This window comes from Danaus plexippus, chromosome 2 (assembly GCF_018135715.1).
Source record: "Danaus plexippus chromosome 2, MEX_DaPlex, whole genome shotgun sequence".
Lineage (NCBI taxonomy): Eukaryota > Metazoa > Arthropoda > Insecta > Lepidoptera > Nymphalidae > Danaus > Danaus plexippus.
Window position 1 is genome coordinate 1,071,186 of NC_083537.1, and position 27,961 is coordinate 1,099,146.

Here is a 27,961-nt window from a genome sequence, read left to right on the forward strand (position 1 = left end):
TTGTTACTTTTTAACATGGATGTAAGATATTTGGATGCGCTATTTTTTTACATCAAAGTTTTTGCTGATTTTAAGAGATAGTTAAGTTAATTTTTACATTGTATAAATATTTTGCACTGGCAATAATTCATTGATGAATCAATCTTTAGTTGAAGTTAAACAATTACCTTTGATAGTGTCCTGTGAAATACTATATGTTATCTATTTTATTGTACAGTTTCTGTATGACAAGTAATAACATTATTTGATAGATTATACATAGCTTCGTACATCGCTGGAAAACCAACTGAAAGCTTGTAATTGAAAAGTTTTCCAGCGCAGAGATGTAAAGTGATTTATAAGACAGACGAATGTCCGAGGACCTTTTTATTCATTTCAAACCTTGTTACAGCGTTTCGGAAAAGTTTGAGAGTAATTCGGTTTAAACATTAATTGTTATTACTGGAAGCCCATTCTTTATTTTACTTTCTCATAATTTTTCTTAATGATAACGAAAATGTACGTTCTGAGGACAGATTGAGTTAAATGTCAGTTGCATTAGTAGCTTGTTGATTCTGATAGCGTCTTTCATTGTACAAAACTTTTTATTGTCTCGTAAGTATGACTATTGGAATAAAAATACGAGATAATAGTAAACCGATATATTTCAAGTAATATAGTATAATAATCATTATATGACCAGATGTTCGGACACTTAATAAGTACGAACTTAATTTACGTTCGCCATAAACTAACCTAAAAACTCGAAATCGAGTAAATTTAATACATTAATAAAATATAAATTAAATGTATTCATGTAAATCGTGTAGCCAGTAACTTGCTGCGTAAATCACCGCTATCAACTTTATTAAAATAATTTACAGTCAAAATCAACTTTGAGGTGATTTAATATTTTACGAGCGGCATTTGTTTTTAATATTAACAATAAATGTACTTTCATAGCACCGTTAAACGTTTCATATCTTTCATAAAATGTCATCGTCGTTTCATTTGTTTATTTTATTTGAACTTTTGCTTTAAATGGTTTGATTTTTATCGGTTATTGATGAATTCGTTTACGCTGGTTCTGAGTTACAATGTTAATATATTATTAGTCTGGCTTAGTATATCAATATTTTTTCTTTTTTTTATCATAAATTGCTTAGTTTGATCGATTGTATGAATCGAAAAACATGAAGGTGAAAATGAAAATGTCACTAAGATCTAATATAAGGACATACAAATAAATAATATTGTATAAATTAATAATAATAAATGCTTTATAGCTAAAGTTACAATAATAAAACGTTATAGGTTAATTCATAGCCGGTTATAAAAACAGCGAAATATCCTAACGATATCAATACTTGTTGCTTACATCTGTTCCATTAATTAATTCTCGTATTAATCGCAAAAAAAAAGATGGCGTCTGAGTTAGAACGAAATTACTTTTTTACGGCTTCTTGGGTTGTGATAATTTATCGTTGCGGTGGGTCCGTAATACATTTCTTGTTATCCATCATCGCTAAGTAGTGTTACCATTCTCACAGATATTATAATTGTTTTAATAAAATTCAGTGTTGACTGTTTTAATTCACAATATGTATTTAATATAAATTTTTTAATAGTTAACGTTGGAGTCGATTTTTGTCTATAAATTCTAAAAAAAAATGCTCATTGCAATTTTCATACGTCCTTTTTTTGTAGAATAAATATTTTATCTATTGATCTAAAGCTCACATTCTTAATTTTATTCTAGTTAACGAGATAGCGATATTTGTTGATATCACCACTTTAAATTATGGACACCATAAAAATCTTGCTTTTCGCAAACACCAAGTAAATAATGATTTAAAAAGACAAAAATTTTACGAGAACAAAGATTTTATGTCAGGAAATGAACGTAACTAGTGTATATTACAAATAAATAAATTCCCGTAATGTCTAGTTACCCTATTGTTGTTTCGCGATTAATTATGTAATAGGAATTGCGATATTATTGTAATGATTTATAGTGACGGACTGCGTTTAATCAATTAACATATGCTTGCGTGAGATGGCGCATGTCACATGTAAGATGGGTTCTCAATGATGACAGTGAGTGAATTTTTGTTTGGAAAAAGAACACACACACACACTCACACAGACTCTCTCACACACACACGAAAGGTAATTGTAATATTGATATAACATTTGATTTATTTCAGTTCTTGGATAGTATGTAAGTCATACTAGCGATAACGTGAACGATATATATTTGTCAGATGCGATGAACACGTGAAGCGAAAACTTTGTATCACTTTCTATTTTGACCAGCCAAAGTTCGTATTATATGGCGAAAAAGTGACTCGAGGATATATTTTACTTGTAATGTCAATAGATTTCTATACATCATATACATCAAGAGAGGCTGAGTCTTCATAGAAATATACACTATAAATTATCCTCATTGTTGCAAAGGTGCACTGAAGTTCCATTAAGTGGATTTTGGTAGTCATTCGGAATTATAAGTTTATAATTCAAGTAGAAGTCTCGAGGACAGTCACAAGATTATCGTAGTATTTTTGTCGTTGTTCAGAATTAGCTTTTTTTGTAATACTTGTTAAATGCTGTTATTTTTTCTGCAGGACAGAAATAGTACTCTCCGTTTATATAGGTACTAATAATTCCAAGGAGATAATATTTTTTTTTTATTATTTTTTTGTTTTATTTAGACAAAATTTTCTTATGAATTTCTTACAAACGACAGCTCTAAGATGGAGTAGGGCTTTGCGTGATCCCTGTAATTGTTTCCTCAAATAATGCTTCAAAGAAAATATTCCTTAATTACACGTAAAAAGAAACATTATATAATATAAAGTTATTTTCATAATTTTCTTAATATTAAAGTTATATAACGATACTTTGATGTGCTTCGATATTGTATGTAGGAAGAACGTTTCAATATTTACATACCAATTAATATAATAGTTTTAATGTAACGGTTAAATTAGTTGTAAGAGCGTCCATCAGGAGGAGAGAAGCCAGTCCTGGCTTTGTTATTACGTAAAAGTGTTTAGCATTTGTCATGGCGCACTCTTGTTAGGAGTGATGTGGGTCTTGCTCCTGACGAGGGATCATTTGTACAAAAATATCGGATGCCATTCAAATCCTTTACATTTGTCGCAGTTTGCGGCATCGCTGTAAATGATATATATTTAATGATCCAAATTACATCAAATTCAAAGTAATTTGTGCTTTATAATAAATAACCTTAAAATTTGTATAAATTTTCAACTTTTTGCGTTATTTTTTGTATGTTTAAAAACAAATAATTCTCTTTTTCTGCGTCTATCAAATTAAAACTTTGATATTTTTATTAGCATTGTAATTATTGTTAAAACATTTTATTTTTCGCATATTTTTCATTGTTATATAGAGAAAATCTTATTGGCAGAAAAAGTACTACAGTAGATGTAAGGTATGTCCTAAAATACTGATTTACAAAGAGCGTAGGCTCCAAATGTGTGTTAAGAGGAAACTCACGTTTGAAAAGAAAATAAAATAATAAGGATCATTGAAACGTTATCAAGTCCGACATTTTATTCAGAATTAACTTTTCGGTTCGCTATTAACATTTTCGCAACAAGTGGAACAGAACTAACAATATCCGTGTTAAAGTATCTGCTCCAATTTTAACAGATATATATATATAAATTTCATAAAAATTCGACTAAAAATATGTATGTACGTAAATCAAGTGGGAAGATTCAATTAGAACGGAATTCTTTACATGCCGCCTGAATGAATGCAACTGAAAAGGACTCCTGTTGAAATAAAATGAAAAATATAAAGAAAAAATCTCAACAATTTTAAACGCACCCGCCCCGTGGATATATCGTTTGTGGGCATAATAATAAGGTCGAAAACAGCTTGGGAGGGGATAGGCCGGGTGCTTTTTAAATTAGCAGGATAGAAGCCGGGTGGCACAAAGGTTCCATATTCATGCAAGTCCGGGTGGAAACTGGGAAGTTAGTACAACACTCGGCACGTCATTAGAGAGTCGAGCGCGGCTAAGTGCCAAGTTCGGGCTCAAGGAGACTCGTTTTAGGAAGAACGCCGTCGCAAAATGTATCGAACGACATTACTTTGAATATTTTGTTATACACGTAGATATTTTCTCGTCTTTCTTGGATTATTCTTTAATGCGATGATTTCTAATATGATGGCGAATAAAAAATATTGGTTATTTGCAATTTTTCTATATTTTTGACATTATATTTATTAGAACTCCAAACAACATCCTTTTTGTACATTTCCGAATGTATGTTAGAACTTAGATAACGTTTTTTTTTAAATGGCGCTGATTTGAAATTCTTTCGTCGTGCCAAAAGCATCCTCCCCTACTTCCCCAAACATCCCCCCAAACTGGGGTATTAAGTACCTCCGTCTCGCCCTAAGCAGCCCTCGAGTCTACAATTGCGTAGACTTAGTGTTTCATTTGGCCTCACACTCCTGAGAAGTGATTTTCGATTTATACCTTTTTTTCTGTTAACCCTACGATGGATAAGAGTTATCTTCTGTATTTCAAACTTTAGATTATTAACAATAAAATTGAAAACCACTTATTAAATTGCATCATAGCCCGCAGTTAAGAGGAATATAGATGTTAGCGAAGGCTTTATAGGACACTACTCCGACACTATTCATATTCCGAGAGCATCAACTTGACTCATTAGATTTTATATTAAATGAATTGAAACTTGTCATATGTGTTACAGGTACTTTTTAACTTAATGGTTTTTATTTCTCTATACTTCCAAATTTATTCAAAGAACAAGTAGTCAGTCGTATTAAAAGCATGAATTTTAGAAAAATCCCACTCATTCTGATGACATGTGGCAGCCGGGAACGATTTCATTACGCTTTTAAACACTTACAGGAAAAGTTGCGAAAATGTGTAACCTTTTTGATAAACGGAATACGACTTTGACGTTATTAAGATAAGGTTCTGAATTGCATCACTACGATATTATTTGATTTGGAACATCGTGTAGCGACTGTCTGCGCCTGACATGTTGCATTTTCAGTTAATTAGTGCGATTTTGCGATGTTTTAACGGTCTCAAATCGCTTGAAGGGAATCTGTTAAGGTTATGTGAGGATTTTGTGTTAATTTTATAGGTTTAATTAAGTAATGAGGAACTTCATTAATTTCTTGGACCAGTTCTATGATCGAGCAAGTTAACCAAGTTCTTAAGTTGATTGATCAAAGGTTTAAGTTTTATAAAATGAATTATACTTTAATTATTCTCAATTATCGAATTGCAATTGCGTTTATTTTTATTTGTAATTATTCAACCCGAAGTTTACATTACTATACAAAAATCATGTTTATGAAAAGACGAGTTGAAACTGTTTGAAAGTATTTGTCAGTGAGACTTATTACATGCCCTATGCCGACAGTGATATCCTAATTTTCGTCCATATTATTCTAAATGCACGCAAAATATACCTTTGATTTAATATTTCATGAGGGGATCCCAGGTGTTGTGTAAATTGCAAGCAATCTTCTCGGAATAAATTAGAATGTTTTTCATTCCATTGGCACCCCTTTTTAAATTGTTAATTGATATATGTTTTAAAAAGAATATCGATATTCTGTTATTATATTTATATAAAAAAAGCAGTAGAAAAGTAGTTTAATCAGCTTACAATATTATTTTTATCCTATGTTTAAAACCTGTTGGTAATTCACATAAATTCCGTTTATTTTCAACCAACGTTTAATTAAAGATGAAGATAATGGTTTCTAATACTTGACTTAATAATATAATAAGACTGAATAATCGCAATAGAGTGAAACTAGACTTGGTAAATAAATTAATAAATTTTAAGTGACTACAAAGCAAGACCGTTAAAAATTATAACGACATCAGACCGCAAGAATAGTGGTATTCCTGGACCTTGTAGTAATACCACATTCTACACCGCTGATAACCGATATAGGTTGATTATATCAGGTCCAAAAAGTACTGGCTTCAGCTACAGTCCTGAATAAAAAGTAGGTCTAAAAAGAGGCTTCCTAAAGCCTAACTGATATTTGAAAACCTGTATTTTTTTTGAGGATTTTGAATTGCACTTTTAAAAAAACTCAAGTCACTTAAGCGTACCTATTTTTCAAACAAACACAACATATAAAAGTGATCTTTCTAGACATGTATTAGGAGTACAATGCCAGTGTCTTAAGAACAAACAACTTCTATTTATCAAACTACAACTTAATGATCGTTATTACCACACAAAGCTTGATAGGTCTATGATAAAGATATTCAGGATGAAAGCAACAATAAAGATAATTTATACTAATACTTACATCGAGATTTGGAGTTATACGATGAGCACTGATTTCCGATACGAATATATTGTGACATTCACGTAATAAAATATAAGTATAGGGTGAGTAAATATGGCTCAGCGGATGTAAATACATTGACTTCCAATAATACTTATAAACTTCTAATAAAAACAAGCTTATTTCACTTTATTGGTATTTTCGTATAGGCATGTATATTAATTAGGTGACGAAGCCTCCAGAGAACTTTCATAAGAACAACTAATAAAGATTGGGTATACAGACTATCATAGTTCGTAACACATTTATAGCGACAGACACCAGTATATAAAAAAATATATTTAATATTGAGTAAGCTTACAAATAATACACAGTTTAATACAGAAGCTATTTCAGAGGGAACTATAGTTATGATTTGTATCTCTGTGCGGCAAGAAAGTCGAGCAATTTCCGAAAGTCATACCGACGAAGTTTCAGAGTGGATAAATTACAAAATAAATACTTAGAAAACAAATGATAACAGGCTTATATAAAAAAGAAGTTTTTATTTGTTAATCCTCAAGAGATATTTAATATAACTAAGATTTAGAACAAACATTTTACTGAAAATATTACAATAAGTTGTGACAGAGGTGCATACATACATATATTTGTATGAAAGCGGAAAAACATTATTTTTGAAATTTACAATAATGAAAATGTTAATTTTGTTTTGTTTTGTTTTAAAAGAAACTTTTGAACTGTAATAAGCGCTCTGAAATTTTTGCTTTATATTTTATAGACAAATACCAAAACGAGGTAAAAGAGGAGTAGCCCCAATGAGTTTGAGTTTTGGAATATTAAAATGTAAGAATAGACTTCGAGGAAAGTTAGGAAAAGGTATTCTACCTAAGAGCATTTTGCAGTTAAAGCCTCTGGAATGAATGAACGAATTCTCTTTTGTATATTTTGCTCCAATTAAAATGGTGATAAAAAACGAAGAATATTGTGAGCGGTGAACACTTCTAAATATGGTTTTATAATCTTTGAGTGTCACAATGGCTCAAACGATGGTCCCTCATAGCCGACAAAATATCAGTTGCAATAGAATAACAGATGAGGCAAGATTCTCAATTCGTCTTTTAAATTCTTTCAAATAATGAATTGTTTTTAGTGAAAAGAATGAGATTAAATTCGTCATGTAACAAAAATGTTAACCGTTTCTTCTATAAGACCTACCTCTTTGTTGACTTCGGAAACTTGTGAGGGGAGTAGTTAAAAATTTTCTTTTTTAAAGAGTTTCACAAACTCAAAACCCTCTAATGGAGGGAACCATTAAGCATTCATTGATTTCTAATTTATCTTACTTTTTTGGATTTTTCTTTCTTTCAGATTGCCAAGTTAATCGTATTTTCCGACCAATTCCAATTATGAAGTGTCGTAAATCTTAAATTTATTGTTTTTATCGTTAATTTGTTTGAACTTTCATTCTCTGTTATAAATCTTAATTTGTACGGTATAATTATTCCGATAACTCTTAGCTTTTATAAGATAATTCAGAACACTAACATGTAAATTAACGGAGATTGAGTCCTTATGATAATAAGTTAATATGTAACACTTATTCGAGCTTATATTTTATTGTAATAATATGGTCGATGAAATTAATTATTAATTTCTCACTATTATCAAGTGTATTTTATATTTATATTATATATTTATATTTCTCACTATTATTAAGTTTAAGTGTAATTCAATCTACTAAACATTTTGAATTGATAATTTTCGGAAATTATTGATTGTTGCCTATCGTTGGCTTTTAATAGACAAAATAAATAGTGTTGATATTGTTGTATTATTTTATACGTTACAAACTCCCACCCGCCCAATACGCCGAAACGACCGCGCCACTGTATTCACTTTCAGTGAAAACCGTGCAAGGATTAATCGCTTAAAATTTTTTATAGAATATATCATACCGATATCAAAAACATGGTCACTAAAATAAGAGTTCTGTATTAGTATATATATTTAGAGAACACCATTTTATTTTAAACTGAACCTCAACATTCCCGAACGACACCAAAAGTGACGCTAAAGCGATAACATCTGGTAGGCTCACTTTTAAGCGGGAAAGTATTTTGTCGACGCGACTTGTGTCTTTGTAAATTGAATTTAACTTATGTAAGGTGTTTTGATTTAAGAAAATAATTAGTTTGTTCTAGTTCTAGGTTTGATAAGTTATTTAAAAGTGATGGCTTTATAAGACAACTATTAATTTTAATTATTTTGTTAGAATGCTAAATATATATATATTGTATATATATATGAACCACCAATCCACATTGTATTTGTATTCGTTTACGATTTTCTCTCTCGCTAGGATTATTTTAACCACTATTAGGTTGTATGATCCTCTTTCAAATAATGAAAATTGACATTTTATTTAAAAACAAAATTTGACAGTGCCAAGACCTAAGCATAAAAATTTTATATTTACAAACACAATTTAATGTCCCAATGGATGGATATGGATATCAGTATGCGTCTCCTTATCCAAAAATGCAGATCCCTGGAGGGGAATATCCGGACCATGGAGACGGGTTTGGTGACTATTATGGAATGGAGGCTATGAATGGGGAACGAGAAACTAAGAGGTTGGATCAGACAGCATAGCTTATAAGTCATTAGAGTATCAAAATAGATGCGACAGTTTATAAAAGTATATTGACCTCTTATTTAAAACGTTAAATTTACAAGTACAACAGTTGATAGACTCCTTAACTGTATTTTTGTAGGTTCTTTTTTTTGGATCATTTTTTTATGTGAAAACTTTTACAGACGCAGTCGCTCACAACAACGTAAACATAATCGCGACTCCAAAAGGTCACGAAGCCGTTCAAAATCTTCTCACTCCAGAACACGAAGTCGATCCCATTCTATTTCACGATCCTTATCCCGACGATCCAGAAGTCATTCTAAAAGTCGGAGTCGTTCAGGTTCTAGAAGCAGGCGTCTGGTTTATACTGAGCCAAGCTTCTTAGATGCGTTTAGAGTATTGTATTTAACACGTAAATATGAGATTTTATTTTATTATGTTTCTAGCTCCTTATTTGTAGTTGTGGTAGCTGAGTGTTGTATGATTATATACATATTTTCAGCAAGTAAGCATAAGAAGAGCGCAACAAAATATCTAGCCACTAAGAAGAAACAAGACAAAATACAAGAAATTCTTAAAAGCGATGGTCTTGGATCCAAGCGTTGGCTGTTCTACCCACGAGTTAAGAATGCTGAATCTGCTCCTAGCGATGTTCCTGGTTCAAGAGACAATTGCGATAAACGAGTTAAAGTTGACGGGGACTTCTTCAGAAAGTACAAAAAAAGTAAGAGGGTCGATGCGGACGCTCCTATCGCGAAACTGAAGCGGTGGGAATTGATTTTGTATAAAAAACTAGGATTTATACAGGCTATTTAGTTTTTGGGTTGACATAAATGTTGTTTTACCACAATGTACCTATAGTTTCTTTTTACGGTCACGTAACGTAGCTAATAGTAATAAAAAAAAGGTTTTTGCAGAAAGGACTTCCTACGATGATAGGGTCTCAATTTCGCAAGCAATGGTTTTTATTTCGTTACAAATAAAAATGCAGAGCAAGTAATAAATTTAAACATTAGCTGCTGGAGGGAGTAATGGTCCGTCGAAAACACGGGAAAACTTTTAAATTAGTACCGAATCGTGAGGTTATCGCGCGGAAAATTGACGCGTGGGAAAAACAACGGGATTTGGATAGTTTGTTGTGGCAAGGGTGATCAATTTGTTAAAAAATATTACCTATTATAATAATTAATGTTGGAGTATTAAACTACAATCGAATTTAATGTATTATATACACATGGTTTGTTTATCAACAAAATAAGACAGCAAAGAAAAACTTTGACTACTTTATTTCGTTGATGAGTTATTTGACTAATTAATTACGACAGAACGCGATTGCTTACATAAGGTTCTAATCACAGAAAACTAACAAGGCTTACCAGTCATAGGGAATATGTGTGAAAATGTTAAAATTCCTTTTTAAATATAACATACTGTTTATTGTAACATTTATTGCATCGGGAAAATTCTTTTTTAGAGAAACGCTACGTTTTGCATTAAGCGTAGTGAATCCAGAATTACTGACTATTTATTGGATAGTTAAGTAATGAATAAATAACTTTTAATTTAAAAACTATTTAGGATGAAAAATGGTTTCCATTTAAGCATGGAAACAGATTTAAGAAATAATTTGTAACAATTTCTCACGTATACTTCGCATACTAATATAGATACCCCTATCACACTACTTAAGCGTAGTTACAATGCAGTAACAAGTGCAGAGATACTTAATTTCTTCTACATGAATATTAAATTTTTACTGCCATAAAACATGGCCAGTATGTGGTCGGTGTAAATTTCGTTGAATTATAACGAGAACAAACGACCGAAAACTTATTATTTTTCTTTCATGGCTTGAGTAGTTTCTTTGATTACATTGGAATTATGGGATTTAGAACTTTTGACATCTCATGGATCTTACGGATAATTGTTTTGGAATATGTCGTATATATATATATATATATTTTTATGATCCTGGAAGTTCTTCACCTTTATAAGTAAAATTTTACAGAAGAAAATCAGTCCTCGATGCAATCATTAAATACATTTGCTAATATTATCTAATCTTGCGGTTAATATATTAAAATGTGCTATGTCTGATATTTCACCTTTTATTGGTCATTTATTACAGTCAACAAAATTGTCATTTAAGAATTCATTCTTTTTTAATTGTTTACCGGTATTAATCCCTGAACAAACTTTGTTCCTTTTTATTATGTCGAATAACTAATAAACAACATTAAAAAATACAAGAAGTTAAATTCCCCTCGCTTTCATGACACTAATCGAACGAGGTAGAATTTATAACTTTTTATAATCACATACCACACCTAGGTACTAGTATGTCTGATAAACATGTGACAGTTATGTCTTATGCAGGTTGTATGCACAGAAGCATTTAACTGTTACCTGCAGTATTGATTATGTTAATTGGAACACCCAATAAAACAGTGTGCGATATGCAATGTTTGATTCTAGGCATTGCGGTAAGACAATAATTTGACACAAAGCGTTCCCAATAACGGAAGCCATTTTGTGGTTGTTACTAATGTTTCAGTACCTACACCTGACTTAAAAAAATATATGAAGCGAGATGGAAAATGATTTTAATGCGCACGTACTGGTAGACATTCCGTTTCAACGAACACTTCTTTCGTTATAATTTTAATTCTGCCCTCACGTTTCTTTACCCATGGGAGAAGCGCGTTGGTTCATTTTTAGAAATACGCTGCTGTAATAGTAAAACTGCGGAGATGTTTTGACTCGGATATTAGCTTTTTATGGAGATTACAGCTTAGGTGATAAAGTATTATATCCCATATAATTTGGAATAGCTATAATATATTGTAACTTTTACCTTATTAAATGGTTAGGATATTTCTATTTGAAAACTCAGCCCGCCCATTTTAACAGATGTTTGACTGGACTTTTTAAGTAATTGCTTGCATTTAAATTAATTTTTACTGATAAATCTGTAAACTTAAAACTGAGCGGGGAAAATTTATAAAAGAAATTTTTCAACTAGTTTCATGTCGAAATGTGAGTTTTATCGAACTAAAATGCTAAGTTGTTGGAGGAGTTTGAATAATTACTAACAATGTTAGCGTTATGTTGAATCAGAGACGGCAATGAATGCAATGAAGTTTATGTATTGCTGAACTAATCGTGACTGTAGTAGCTTGTTATATCTTAATTAAAAATCGTGATAGTGTTTTAATACATTGTCAAAGGCAAAATTTCAATGATTTCTTTTATTTAAGTTTCTTTCCTTACTTCCATCTTTCTTTTAATCACAATAATTTCTTTCACAGTCTGTTACCTGCTGTTACCTGCTGTTACCTGTAAGTGCACCTTTAAATAATCAGAAGCGGATGTAACATGAAACTAATGTGTTGTAAAATGTTTTTCTTTGTCTGTTAACGGAGATGTCTCAATGATAAGGAGATTTATCGAGAGCCGTATTAGTCAGTATTATTGAAAGGAAAGTTATACTAGTGCATTATTAATTGACCACTTTTATTTAGGTACCTATGTATATAAGATTTTAAATTTGAGTACATTAAAAACTAAACTGCATAAATTTTATACCATACGTTAGCTTATAGCACACAAAAATCTTTTACCATCATAAAGTAGGTTTCTTTACCAATTAAATTTTTTCAAAACTAGTATGTAAAGAAGTAAATCATGTAAAACGTTTTTCAAAGTGTACTTTCTTTTGACCCTAGCCTATCCTAGTCACCCGGTGTTAAAAAAGGAATGGAGGAATTAAATTGTGTAATTCCTATGCTCTCTAGCCAAAGTGTATTTTATAAAATACTGAGAAACGATAATTAGTAAGGTGTGCAAGGCTTCCTTTCTGTTACCACATTGGTAGACTTTAAATATTTAGATGCTATGTCCGCCATTAAAGTGAGACAGTACAACCGTGTCAAGACAGGACACAACTCGGATGAGCAAGTCTAAAGTATTATGGTCAATGACCATGAAATATCTTGAATAAAGACTACGCTTAACCAAAACGGGCAGCATGCATTGTTGCTTTTTCTTGTGCCGTATGAGCTGATGTCAAGTCAGGTTTACTCAGGGAAGGCAGTGAAGATCAATAAGAGTTTGTCTAGACAGCTTGTTGTTGTTGGCCAGGGACCAGAAAGTTCTGATAATAGGACATTTAGTTGAGAGTTTTGGACCGTAATGGTAAATTCGAAATAGGCAAGCCTTTTTTATGTCATTTCGAAGGACTTAGTGGCTTCGTTAAAAGCACTTTTTTGCAACAAACTTTTGGAGGTTTGCGGCTATGAGCATGAAAGATACTTCAAGTGTGTCCGATACTACATTCGTCTGTGAGCCACGGCTGAGAGCTTCGTCACTCATTGTTACGTCGCTGAAGGGAATAAATTATTGTATTGCCTTACATATCACATCAATTGTAGTGTCCACGCACCTTGATGGATCTCCTATAGAGAAGCAAACCTGCCGCCATAACATCCCAATCTGCTGACTTGCACGGTCATATTCCCCTTTCAACTTGACAAGCTTCACGGGAGATGCGGATCGGTCGGTCGCCGATTGGGCGGAGGACATGTCGATACAGATTTAGCCAGATAATGGTTAGACTCATCCCAATGTACGACGGATGAGACTTCGTTGGTGTAGTTATCTGCTGTCAGTAGGAGATCCAGGCAATCACTGTATCGTCATCTACATTCCAGACCCTTGTATCTTCTTTTACTTGCTTCTCCCGCAGCGTAATCTGTCAGTTTATATGGAAACGATTTGATCTTGATCTTGAATCTTGAAGTCCATCTTGATGCTAGGAATTAAAGTATTCTAAAAAGACCATCTAAAGCTGTGCTAAAGGGTACCGAAGTACAGATACATCAGCACCCTCACTGAGATGTTCAAATAAACATAATCACTGGTCATCACTGTATGATTGACAAGCACCGGTTAAATTTAAATTTTAGGTCTTAAAGGCGATGGAGACGTTGAAAATAGATGTTATTTCATATAAATACCCATATCCCAGGCTGATGAAGAAAATCACGCCTTAGAAAGTAATCTGGGTAGATGAATTACGCCACCGCTTTAGAACATAGAATTTGCGTCATTTGCTTTTTCTATTTTAACTTTGTATATTGTGTAAGCAGAGCACATAGAATAAAACGAAAGACGGAAATTTTACAGGTCCTTGTTATTATAACCATAAAATACAGGCTAGACGCGCTCTAAACTGTGGGGGCTCGCCATCGGGTTCTCTCATCCGGTCGCATACAGACACGATGGAGCTATCCAGGATATATACAGTTGGCGTAGTGGTCTTTCAAGGGCGGCTAGTACAAAAATTGGGTCCCCTACTGACAATCACGAGACCAGTGTCCTTCCCGTCTTTGAACCTGCCCCCACGATCAATCACCCGAAACAACGAAACTCTTGGTGTATAGGACTCGGCTCAAATCATAAATCAACTGTACGGACCTATTACCATGGTTTCATTAGAAAACGGATCGGTTGACGGAATGCCTTTGTCAAATATGTGGTAACTATGTCGGTGGTTTATGTTAGGGCCAACATCGAAAAAATATTGGTGCTTATTGTTTTAACTATATACTACTCTTTAAAATACATTCAACCTAAGAAGTGGGTAACATTAAAAACTTAAAAAAAAAAATATTACCTAATATTATAACTACAAAAATTCCCGTCTCAAAAGCAAGCGACATTATGACTCTCTAAATTGGGCAAATAAAAACATTTGATATTCACACTTGATCAGCTTACAACCCTTTCTTACTAATACGTTTAGTTAAATGGCGCTAGAAATCGTTAAAAAGGACCCGGATCAAAGAATTTAATGTCCCCTGAATTTACGAAATGAAGACTTTATTTGAGTTTTTTTTTTTAATGGTTTGTACGAAAGTTAACAATTCACTACAGAGTTATGTATATTGTTTGGTTTTTGAGTTTTCTGTTGAATTATATATTAATTGATACCCACTTTAATTTATTTTTTTATTATATATTTGCATTAGTTAAAAAAAAATGCCACCATGAGATGCAGACTTAAAACAAAGAAATAATTTTTAATATCCTTTTAAGTTTCAGAGGGCAACGACTAAAAATATTCCAGTATCAGTTATTTAAATATTAATACCCTACGCGCCTAATAAATAAAAAGCGCAATTATACAGCCATAACACACGTTGATAAGAGTTTTAATAGGAGTTAAGGGAGACTTTCATAAGCCTAGAAAACAAAGGACTTTGTCGTTATTTATGTGTTGCTTCCAATGACTTATGTTTCGTTGTGTGTTTTGTGCGTATTGTAAGTGGATTAGGTGAATCTTCCTAAAATTAACGACAGTGGAGATAAATCTTCCCTATTAATTTTACCTAACTGGTCTTCCTCTAAAAGTTGATTTACATTGTATATTACAAATGTATGTATTTTTTTTAATATTTTTTTTGGATTCTTCGGTGATATGTTTCGAAATATCAACCACTATGTTATAAATAAGTGTTTATATGGTATGTGCAAATTGTATCTCACGTCTAAATAACATGTTCTAGAAAATCATAATAACAATTCAGTGTACGCGAAACTTTGAATTCCTTTGACAGTAAAGAAAATTATGCAGAAGAGTTTATATAAACAAAACCTGTGTTTTTATGAATCATGTAATCAGAAAGTTTCTAATGCGTAATATAACTATGCACTTCATTAATTTTACTATTAATAAATTTATAGCCTAATTCGAAAACCCCTAGATTGATATTAATACTAAAACATGGTTGGCTTTAAAAAAACAAAAAGTGCACTTAGTGAGGAAAGATTAATAAAACTTTTGTATTACTTTTAGCTAAGTTAATAGCATATTTAGCAGAACACACTCCACGTCCGTCCGTTATTCCCTGAGGTAATTTGGATGCAGTAAGAAGTTTTGTGCAGTGGGGGAACTGTTTCAAATGTTGGTACGCTTGTATTTCTTAATGGCCACCTTGAGGGCACGCGCATGTTGCACGGAATCTGTGTACCAGTGATATCTTTGCAGAGTTGATGGGGGAAGAATGGATATGTTATTTTGATGGTTTACGATATTTAATAGCTTAAAATACATATAATTAATTAACATTAATTAATGCCCACACTTTCAAAAGGCTCCTTATCCGTATTCAATGTCCGTCAACGGTAGCCACTTATCAATAAGGGGGCAATTGGTTCGTTATTTGCAAACAATCTCCCCTTCCGGAATAAAGTAAAATATATCAATGATATTGAGGGCCAAAGCCATCCAAATAAAATACGAACAAAACAAACTGCTGCGGTTAGGATATCATAACAAGACGAAAACTTCTTACTGAATACAAACAAAACTAAAAGGTTTTAAATTAACAACATAATAGCAGAAGAGTAGACGTTCAATTAGGTCGCGCGGAACATTCATCATCTGCACCGAACTCTATATAATTTTCGGGGATGAAACAATTTAATTTATCGTTTCTATACCTTGCTTTAGGCGACTTGGAGCAAATATAATAATAATGGGTTCTCCATTTAAATCTTAATTTCCTCGATTATTACAGCAATAAGTGGCAGCAATTTTGATCTGTTCATAGAACTGTTATTTATGACTGAATTTATACAGTATAATTTGTTGTTTGTGGGAATGGTTCGTGCTCTCAGCTGTCGATTGCGTCATATCATAGATTTTGTATTATTGTTGCATCCTTTGTATATATATATATATGTTGTCGGTTGTTATAACTTAATACACATACATTTGTATAACCTGTGGAGAATCTGTCAGTCATTTCTATAAGGAATAGTTGTTCTTATAAAAGGGTGTGTGTCCACTGCTTCTGGAAAGGGCAATTCATCGCAGATCACATATAAGTGAGGGGAATAAATATGCCGAGTCACGTATGGTAATGGAATAACTCAATTGAATCCTGCTTGATACAATGCTTCCGGACGTTTTCATCGGATCGTCAAATCGTATTACATGTCGGTTTTGATATCAGCCAATACCACAAAAACTATACGTGTTGGTTACTTAATAAGGTTATCACAATACCAACGTTATAGCTCAAGTGTCGATACATCTGGACCTTACAAAATTTATCCCTGTTCCAAGCACACCATCAATAAAGGTACTGTAATCCTTGATTGAATGAAAGTGAACGGTATAATACCATTCAACAGATCGATCAGAGTGGATCGCTAAATTGACAGTTGTTTGGCGATTTGTCACTGAATTGTGTAACTAGGATTAAATTACTGATTTATTATCTGTTGGGTCTGATTAGAACATTGTTGATTGATTTTAGTCGTCTCTTCTATGAAATTATTAGTGTAATTTTCGTTTCAAATATTCAAGCACAATGTTCTATTATGTCCTCAGTGTAGCGAATTCAAAAGTCTTTAATTCTTTACCATCATCTAAAATGTATACTCGGAAATGAAATTGTTATCCCCCTTCACGAGAGCAAACACTGACGAATGCAAGACTACAGACGCTTGCATAGAAATATCCCCAAGGGACCCAGTTCCCTTCGAACTTTAGGGGAATTTTCATACTGTTCCATCTTACCCCATTCTCCCCGTTCGTGCGTTCACAATAAATTTTAACAGCTACAGTATAAAGTTGTATTTCCTGCGTATCGATGAATAATATTGTAAAATCTACGCTTTGTACATCACAATGGCGCTTTGGGGGCAAGTAATTTAATTGATGACGCGTTCGATTTACGAAATGGTGGGCGGAATTAAAAATTCGTTTTGTATATTACATTTCAAGATTTCCACCCTGTCTCTTGTTGGATGGGATGCTTCTGTAAAAAAAAAACTTTTTGTTTGATAATTTCAAAAGGAGATCCCGAGATAACAGAAGGAAAATAAAGATTAAATCGGACATTATTAATTAAAAATTATCTTTACTTGTATCTTTTCAAACATGTTATTAGTTTGTGTCGTTATAATTATATTTTTTTATGTACTATAAATCTTATGTAACATATATAGAAGGATAGGAAATTTTAACACAGTGACATATTAGGAAGAGCTTAATTAATGCTTTTAATGGTTATTACTTACACTTCTGAAGCAATACTCATTTTTCTGAAAGATATCTCGACAATTAGATCTCATGATAAGAAAATGAACTAAGCTATAGTAAAGGCAAATATTCAAATGCTCTTTTCATATTAATAAATTTAAAACGGGGTATGCGTATTGATCCCATGGGATCCAACCCCGTGTGAGTTGTGACGTCACGCACGCCGCAAACACGCAAGTTTTTATGTTGTTTTGATGGGTTGTAAGGCCATGACTCATTTATGGGCTGGAAACTTTACATATGCCGTACATTTTCCTGCAGCTGAGTAAAAGCAGTAAAAACTTATTTGCTATATACTATATCGTTATTTTATACGTTTTTTCATACGCATAATACTTTTAATTTATGTTGAAATGAAATATAACAAGTTAAATCTTTAATCATAGCTGTGATTTCTATTGTTATAATAACCTCAACCAGTTCTCTGTACTCTGCAGACCGTCTGGACCTGTAGCGTTTATTGTGATGACGAGCCAACAATTTTATAAGAATGATCAAATGCAAGATGAACACACATCAAGATTTCCGTGGATATTTTTCTTCTATAGGCCCTTATTTTCATGAATTGTCTAATGTTTTATAATTTTTAAAGTCTTAATATAATTAGGTTTTCTTTTTAACTTTTATTAGATTTTTTTTGTTGCAAAAAAATGTGATCTCACAAGTTTTGTATTTTCATGGAAAGTGGATACCAAAGTAAATAAGTAAATCTAAATATTAGCCATTACACAATGGACTAAAGGGGCTTAATTAATATTATTATCAAAAGAATTATTTAAAATAAAACGATAACACAGAAAATATTTTTTTTTTATATGATCACAAATTTATTGGACTTATTTGATAACATTACATGCACAGGGCGATAATTTACACGACGTACCTCATATAGTTACCCCAATAACTTAGTCAAACCCCTTTGGTACTAAACCCATAACTTCCTCGATGGGTAAGTTTAAGATTAGTATTATCTGTACAAAGTTTTAATCAATACCCGTTCATTGATTTAGTGAAATAATGTTTGATAGATACAAAAATAACAATATTAATTTTTAAAGAAGGAAAGCATGATAATATTTAGCATTTTTCGTTGACATTTGAACCAAAATAGTTTGGAATATAAAATAAATAAAAGGATAAAATAGTATCACACTCAGCTTATGAAAATTGTATTAGAAACAGTAAATCCCGGCTATAAGTTTCTAAATAAACTTGTTTTCAAGTAGCAGCCAGGCTTCTTTGTCTATGATTAACGATTCTTGTATTGTCTCGAACATTAAAGTCCCTGAATTCGCTTCGGATTTGTTTATTTTAGGTGAAATTGTAGAACCTATTCAGTTAACTATAATTGAAATGTTTTCTATTCTATTGTGAAGCTTCAACCACTACATTGAATATTGGAAACGGTAGCACAAATTTGGCAGCTCAATACAATCACAATCAGAAATCATTCATTAAAGTCTAGTCCCCTCAAAAACAATAACTCAACAATTGAATGGAATATTAGAAAGCAAAAGTCAATAAATAAAGTCGAACGTAACTCAAAAGTATAACAACATCCTGCATCAATCACAGAAACATGAACAATTTCCTAGCAACAAAAAACTTGGGTAAAAACTGACATGGAACACAAATTCAGATTCCAGAACGTGTCGTTTATCACAAACGCGCTCGGTTAGCTATCGCGATACAGGGTTAAAAATCACTCTACATAAATCTGGGATATCTGCCTAAATGACCCGAGGTAACATTCGCGGGTTAAGCGGTTTCCATATATATTTTAATACAATATAGTCATTTGTCGTCGCTAATTTGGACTGAAATTACTTTTTGTTTCTGATAATGGAGTTTGACGTGTACTATAAAACAAAAACGATTTGTGAATGAAAGTTAAAATATAACACTGTTGGTGATTTATGAGATTTTAGGAGGAATGTTATATTTTATTTCAAAAAAGAGATAATAATGGTCCGACAGTTTCTAATGCCGATTCAAAACGTAGTAATTATCTTAAATTTTAATATTTCAACGTCAAATGGAGCGTTGTTCCGGGTTCAATTATCAAGTAAATTTTCTGAAGACGTACAAAGTGCTTTCCGATCTTACGTTACTCTGAAGTTCTAGCAAATTAATTTAAGATCACAATGCCTGTAGTTGAATTGTACTTAAATCCATTAAGAGTACTGTAATAAAATACCATTAAGACGTAGCGGTAAAAACGATCACTATCGTAACCGATATAAATTTAAATAAGATGGCATTATAATTTTTTAAAAAAAAATGGGAATATTAATATAATGTATTGATAACATAAAACATGATTGTTCTAGAGTTTCCTTAATTTATATTTACTGGCAACGTTCGGAAGCCTCGTCTGAAACCCCCTAAGTCTATTAACAGCTGCACAATCTCCACAAATGAATCTCCCTTTTTCTTAGCTCTGAGCAGTCGGCTTTTATTTCCTTTTTAAAATCTTGTTTCAATCGTCTGTTAGTCTTATGATGTTGGGTTTTATTCGTTTGTCATTTCATTCCGTTATAGACGGACTTCTAACAGTATGCAAATAGCAATTTCTTTATCTACATCGTTTATGTTAAAGTTACAGGCCCAGGCGGTCACCTTACTCAATGCCATAGTTACAAACATTATCTCTAAAAATGTTAATCTATTCACTATTTTATCATATAATTTTAAAACATTAAACGAGTTTGTACGTTTTATATTAGTTATACTAAAACTGGGAGGAAATGCATGCTACAAAAGTTTTATGTCGCGTTAAAACAATCGAAAGTCGTTGCATTAATGATCTGTCCATTTTAACAAGAGCTCCCAAATATTCATGATTATCGCCTTAGAGACTCAACTAGAATACAACTTAAGGCGTCGCTGGAGGTATTTGTATTTTGGTCCCAGTATAACTTCTACCACCGACGTTGGTAATTGATTAATTGAAACGATGCAGCGCTTTATTCTGAAAACCAGTTTTTTATATTCCCTGCTAAGTGGTTTACGCGAACGCTTTTAATGTCTCGTCTGTGTCAGCTATTATCGTCTGGGTTTAAAGAAATTTAAATTATTTCAGCTTTTACTTACCTTTTAATATTTAGTTACTTGATACTACTTTTTATTTGTGTTACGTATAATGATTGTATCATCAATTCAAGACGCCACATAACCTGCAATAAAGTTTCATCTCATATATTAAAGTACTCTCTGAGGTTTTTTTTTCAGTGCCAGTGCGTGTGCAGGTTCAAATGTCAAGTATCGTCAGAACTTAAGCGCTGCTAGAAGCTCATCTGTGCGCGAGCCACCTATGTCCGCCACTGTTAGCATACGTCGAAGTACTCTCGTGTACTGCAATTGTGCTTTTGGTATCCTCCATGATACTTTATTATTTAATACCATCATTGAGAATTTATGTATAAATAGCACACATTGTTAAATTTATTTAAAAATTACAGTTTTTATTTAAGTATTAATTTTAATTTTCTAATTCCGAATCACCTTTGTCTTCCTGCTTGATATACACACTATAAGAATCATGATTAATTCTACGGACTCAGTCTGCAGTAAATAGAGACTCAGTCTTGTAGGCACGTCGTGATCATGTTATATCTATATCATACCTCCAGTCTCACCTCTGCCACGTCTCGTTTAAGACGATCGTTTATTTGTCTAAACACGTTCCTTTGCGTTTTTTTTGTTCCTTTTTCCACGCGAAGTAACTTTATGATATACGGATCTTGCTCTTATTTGTATTCTCTTTGTTGTTTTACGAAGAAATTGTTAGTTTAATTCGCAACAATGTGTTGGAAAATATCATGAAATGAATTCTTATTTGAGTTAAACATCACGTTTATAGCAGCATTTTCGTAATTCATATATTATAAGATATCACTTTTATATCTCATTTATAGTAAATAAATTATTGAGTAGTAACAATCACATAGAATTATTGATTCAACTAGACTTCATTATGGCTTCATAATTAAGATGAGATTGAAATAACAAAAAAAAAAGAAAAAAATATTTCCAAGCTGTGAGAAAAGAAGTAAATTAAACATGTGGGCTAAAGGCGACGGATGGTCAACATGAATGAGATTGTCAATGGCACATACATTGCTTCTCTGTTTTTGCATGAGTTTTTTATCACAGAAACTTATTCTGAATAATCCTTAGTTTATCGCGCGAATGCTCCTAAAACCCTTAACTTAATGCACTATGCGCTTAAGGGATATAAACACCAAACCATTAAGAACTTTCAAACAATAAAAAAATAAAATTTAATACACGCTTAACGTTTCGCCATTTAAGTGATAAAGTTTTAATGCACAATAATTTTGTATGAAACACAAACATAACATGAACCAGCACCGTCTCATCGAAATGTTCGTTTATAAAAATATGGTGTACCGAAAATTTTTAAACGAATATTATATATTGACAAACAATAGTTACCTTGGCTTATTAACAATGACCTCGAGGTAAATATAATTTTAATGTTTATTTCTACATAAGGAAAGCTTATTTGAGCTGCTTCGTACCTACTTTATTTGTTTTCTTTTAAGTGTTCTCTCAAAACTTTAAACAGAAGTAAGTAGTTTTATTTATTATAAAGCATTTATTAAAATTATATACATCTTTTTAATTGCAATGATGGATATTGACATCGGCTTAGAAATGAGTACCTGCCTTGAATTTCGACGCATCATTGTTGACCTCAATCCCTGCCTTACATGAGACGCGACAATTTCCATGTCAGCACAACGTCCGAACACCAAGTCCACTTCTACCAGAATTTGAAATTTTGAAAGTGAAACTTTTTCATTGTTGATACTTCAGTTATTCTTCATTTAAATATTTCTTGTTTTGTACTATTTTATATATATTTTAAATAGTTATAAAAGAAAAATGTGTTACTAATGAAACATTACATCAATAATGATTTTTGAAGGAGACAGAAATATTTGAATGTTTTAGTGACCTATTTAATATCGTTATGATATTATTTATGTATCTTAATAAAAAGATCAAGTCTTGACTTTCTCTACGGTTCTTCTGAATTGGAAAGTTTACTTTGAATTGGTGAAAGATTCGTTTATAAGAGACCATATGTTTGAAGAATAGAAATAAAAGAATAAAAATAGTAGCTGAAAGGAACTAAGAATATTTGTCGTTCGTTAGTTAATAACACTTCGGTTGACAAATCTTGGCTACGATTCAAATTCGGCTTTTCGATGTACAGAAGCAGATCAGTTTATTGATGTTCATACCATCTACGAGTACGATTAAATAAGACGCGTTTCTGATAAAATGAATAAAGATGATATGAAGATGGAAGAAAGTACAATTATTATTTCAATAAAGATTTGTAACCACAGTTTTTAGTTAAACGATGTATTTAGTGGCTAGTCTCCATTTTTTTTATCAACTTTTAAGCTTTACTATTAGGTATTCAACAGCACTTACTTAAGAAGATTTGGTTATAGTGTGTAGCGATGTTAATCAGAATAAGGCTATAATTTAGGTCGTACTGAATGAATTATTTGTCCTCTCCGATTTTCTAACCTTCCTGATGTATTCTTCTGTTGGCGTGATAGACTTTTTCTGCAATGCCCGCCAATGGGGATGTTAGTGCACCTAACTGTTGTGTAACGTCTTCTGAAAGTTTATGGTAGAAAGAAGCCGGTACAAAAAGAAGTATTACCTATAATATAACAAACAGATACTACAATTTTATTTAATTGCATATTTTAGTCCCTAAATGGAACGAAAATAAATTGAATGGACATAGTTTTATTTAATTTAAATCCTTACGCTATGTTTTATGAAACATCAAACAAATTCAAAATTAATCACAAGGCGAATCTTTTTTATATATCGATAGGAAAACCCATTAAGGTGCTTCCAATTACCTAAAGATAAGCCTTAATTGCTTATAATTATATGTTATTATATATATATCATCATCAGCCTATATTGCCATTATCACCTTGCCTGAGGACGTCCTACACTACATTTGTCGAGACGTGGTCTCCACTCAAGAACTCGTTTACCCCAACGGTTGTCGGTTCTGCGGCTAATATGGCCAGCCCACTGCCACTTCAGCTTGCTAATCCGGTGGGCTATATCGATGACCTGGGTTCTCTGCCGAATCACCTCATTTCTGATGCGATCCCTCAGAGAAATGCCGAGCATAGCCCTTTCCATAGCTCTTTGAGTGACTTTGAGTTGTTGAACTAGCCGTACCGTTAGTGTCCACGTTTTGGCACCGTAAGTCATTACGGGTAGGTCGCACTGATTGAACACTTTCGTCTTTAGGCATTGTGGGATCGACGATGTTAAGACTCGACGTAACTTCCCAGACGCTGCCCAATCCAGCTGAAATCTTCTACCCACCTCGCCTTCGAAATTGTTTCTACCCAACTGCAATACTTGCCCCAGATAGACATATTTTTGAACAACTTCGAGAATAAAACCATGGATTGCAGTCGGTTCCGGTGGAAAATGTTCATTGAACATGACCTTGGTTTTGTCCAAGTTCATCCGTAGGCCGATGCGTAAAGAAGAATCAGCCAGGTCACCAAGCATCTGTTGTAGGTCTTGCAGCGTTTCTGCCCTGATGACGATATTGTATGCAAATCGCAAGTGTGAGATGTGTTCGCCATTGATGTTGATGCCCCGTCCTTTCCAGCCCAGCGTCTTAAACATATCCTCCATTGCATTTGTGAACAACTTCCGGTAGAAAACGTTCCCTTGTCTCACTCCTTGATGCAACGGTATGGGACTTGTTTGCTGATTCTGTACTTGGACGGATAGGGTGGCGTCTTCGTAGAGACGTCTTATCACTTGGATATACCGCCAATAAACTTGGCAACGCTGCAGGGACTCCAGAACAGACCAGGTTTCAATCGAGCCAAAGGCTTTCTCATATCCACGAATGCTAGGCACAGGTTCTGATTATACTCTTCGGTCTTCTGTATAATCTGCCGCACCGTGTGAATATGGTCTATAGTGTCGTATCCGCTCCGAAACCCAGTCTATTCCGGTGGTTGGAATTCGTCGAGTCTTCGCGCAAGACGCTTCGTGATAACTCTTGATAACCGCTTATAGACGTGGCTTAGCAGGGAAATGGTTCTTCAGCAGGGATTTATCTCCCTTTTTGAAGAACAGGGCGACCACACCCCTATTCCACGCCTCCGGAGTTCTCCCTTCGAAGAGGACAGAATTAAACAGCTTTTGGAGCTCCCTCAGTATGGATTTACCTCGGGCTTTTCCATCTTTAAACTGCCCAAGAGCGATCTCGATTTCGCCAATGCTGACGCCTGGCAGATCTTCGGAGAAGTGGCTTGTTAATGTTGCTTTAGGATCTCATACACGGGATCGGGCCGAGATGTCTGCAATGCGTAGAGCCGGCTATAGAAGTCTTCCACTTCTGAAAGGACTGCCGGCATTGAAGCAACGACTTCTCCACTTGCTGTAATCAACTTCGTCAGGTAGCTTCTTGCAAGAGATTGTACGAACACTTTTGATCCCCGGTTCTGCACGATCGCTCTCTCGATCGAAAGAATATTAGAGCACCCGAGATCGTGTCGTACGTGTCTACGGGTCTCTTGGTTTAGAGTCCGCCTTGCCGACGAAGTGACGGGTGGGTTTTCACGTCGTTCCTTCACTAGCCCTAGATTCTCCTCAGAAAGTTTGGACTTCCTGCCCTTACGCTGCGTTGGACAGAAACTCGTACCCTCTTCCCTGAGGATCTGAACCACATTCCCAAGGTTTTGGTTTACGTCCGTTGTGGTTTCCAAGACAGCAAATCGGTTCTCCAGATTTGACTGAAACGTTTTAGTTCTTATTATGGAATGGAGCAGGGTAGGTCGGAGCCTGGATTTCATCAGACGGACACGTTCAGCCTTAAAGATATTCAGAGACCCTCGTACCAGTCGGTGATCACTACCGGTATTAAACCTGTTGATCACGGAGACGTCTTTGAATATTTGCTTCTTGTCCGTCATGATGAAATCGATCTCATTTTTAGTCATAGTATCGGGTCTTTGCCACGTCCACTTCCTTTGGGGCTGTTTCTTGATGAACATCAAGAAGAAACCCTCTCGTTCGAGGAAGTTTTGCCCCCTATGATTCCTGTTTCCAAATCCATGGGATCCTACTACCGATTCGTTGCAAGTCCGTACTCCCACTTTAGCGTTAAAATCCCCCATAACAACGTTGTAGCGAGTCTTAGTAGTGTAGTGGAGGGCCTTCGATATATCATCGAACAATTCCTCCACTTCACCATCCGAGTGTGTCGAGGTCGGAGCGTGCACTTGCACCACCTTGAGGCTGTATCTCTCGGGGAGCTGTACTATGAGGTACGCTATCCGGTTCGACACACTAGACATTTCCACAAAGCTGTCGGATAAGCACTTATTTACTAAAAACCCCACGCCACCTTGGAATTGTTGGTCTCCCTCGCGAAAGAACCTCAGATGGCCCGATTCAAGGGTTACTGTATCCTCCCCCGATCTTCGGGCTTCACTTAACCCTAACATGTGCCACCTAATCTTCCCAAGTTCCTCCTCGAGTTGCGCCAGATGCTCGTCAAGCCATAACGTGCGTCCGTTGTACGTCGCCAGGGTATATATATATAATATTCATTAAAAATATTATTTGCTACTATGAAAAATAACATAACATTCGAATTTGTAAATTAAGTACTACAAGGCGTGAATTCCGGTCACAATTTCGTTTAACTGAATTAAAATCTTTGACGTATAACATCACTAACGAATCAAACATTACCTTCTCCTATTACGTGTGACTAAAATGAGATTTGAAGCAATAGCAATTCTGTTTATGTCTAATCCCTATGTTTTATTGCTAATATATGGTATATAAATACAAATGTTTTAAACTTTCAAGCCTTGTTATTTATTTCCCCAATAATAATACCTAAATAATTCTCTTTCTCTAAAATTGAAGATCTATGAGGGAGTTCGATATATATTTTTCTTAGTGTATAATAATAAATTCGGAAGGTTATCAATTAATTTATTATTAATTGAGTTACCCTTATACTTTGCATGTTAATATGAAATGTCTACTGTGAAGGCTGTTTAATTTATACGTAATAGGCGTCGAGTGTAACGACAAGCCTATTCAAAAAGTTTTGTTTCAGACATCCTAAGTTCTAAGGTACAATTGCTGTTTATAAATTGGATCACATACGAAAGTTTCTGTTAACAGACCTTAACGTTTAATTTAAATTCCCCTTTTATTTTTATATTGTTCATACATTCAGTTTTGCGATCTACACAATTTGTCAATGCTTCTATGCTTTGTGACATAGGGTCATAAAAGCAGTGGGCCTACATGATTAAAGGTAGTCACCGCCGCCCGTGGACATCTATAATATAAGGAATGTTGCGCGTGCGTTGCCGATCTTGATGGTGGAAAAGGGAGAAGAAAGGGTGGGAAAAGGGAAAGCAACTGGCTCTCTCACTCATCGGAAAAAAAGGAGCCATTAAAGACTACTTCACGTCAAACTTCTGTGAGAGGGTGGTACGCCCTCGGTCAAGCCAGCCCATGTTCGAGCTGTAGTTACTTGACCACAGCTAGGATCTACCACCTTGTGAAACTTTCTTTCTGAAACTCAACTTATTTATAGATGTTCAGCGTATACAGACTTCAAGGCTTCCCGACTGACGTCCTCTTTTTTTTCCTAGATCGCTTTTGAGACTAGTTCATGCCACAGGTACTGTTTCGGTATATTCACTGGAGTAATTTACTATGGTTCTAAAATGTACGTTATATGATGGATCGTAAGGAATAGGTTTAACAGAAGTAAGAATACTCAATAAACGGCGAAGTTACAAAATACGATAATGTAACTATGAATAATAACA

At 33.7% G+C, this 27,961-nt stretch overlaps 1 protein-coding gene and 1 pseudogene across 1 annotated transcript; one reads left to right on the top strand and one right to left on the bottom strand.

The window, feature by feature from the left end:
- Window positions 1-8,752: 8,752 nt before the first annotated feature.
- LOC116779853 (serine-arginine protein 55-like) lies at window positions 8,753-9,800 on the top strand. The gene is made up of 3 exons (XM_032674356.2): window positions 8,753-8,948; window positions 9,133-9,362; window positions 9,453-9,800. Exons 1-3 carry the CDS (start codon window positions 8,812-8,814, stop codon window positions 9,764-9,766), a joined length of 681 nt encoding a protein of 226 aa, XP_032530247.2. The 5' UTR covers window positions 8,753-8,811; the 3' UTR covers window positions 9,767-9,800.
- Window positions 9,801-24,050: 14,250 nt separating this feature from the next.
- On the bottom strand, window positions 24,051-26,698 carry LOC133319327 (uncharacterized; annotated as a pseudogene).
- Window positions 26,699-27,961: the final 1,263 nt, after the last annotated feature.

Coding starts and splice junctions, on each gene's coding strand:
- LOC116779853 (XM_032674356.2), top strand. CDS start 8,812: ATGGATGGATATGGATATCAGTATGCGTCTCCTTATCCAAAAATGCAG. Junction 8,949..9,132: donor GGGGAACGAGAAACTAAGAG/GTTGGATCAGAC, acceptor AAACTTTTACAG/ACGCAGTCGCTCACAACAAC. Junction 9,363..9,452: donor TAGAGTATTGTATTTAACAC/GTAAATATGAGA, acceptor ACATATTTTCAG/CAAGTAAGCATAAGAAGAGC.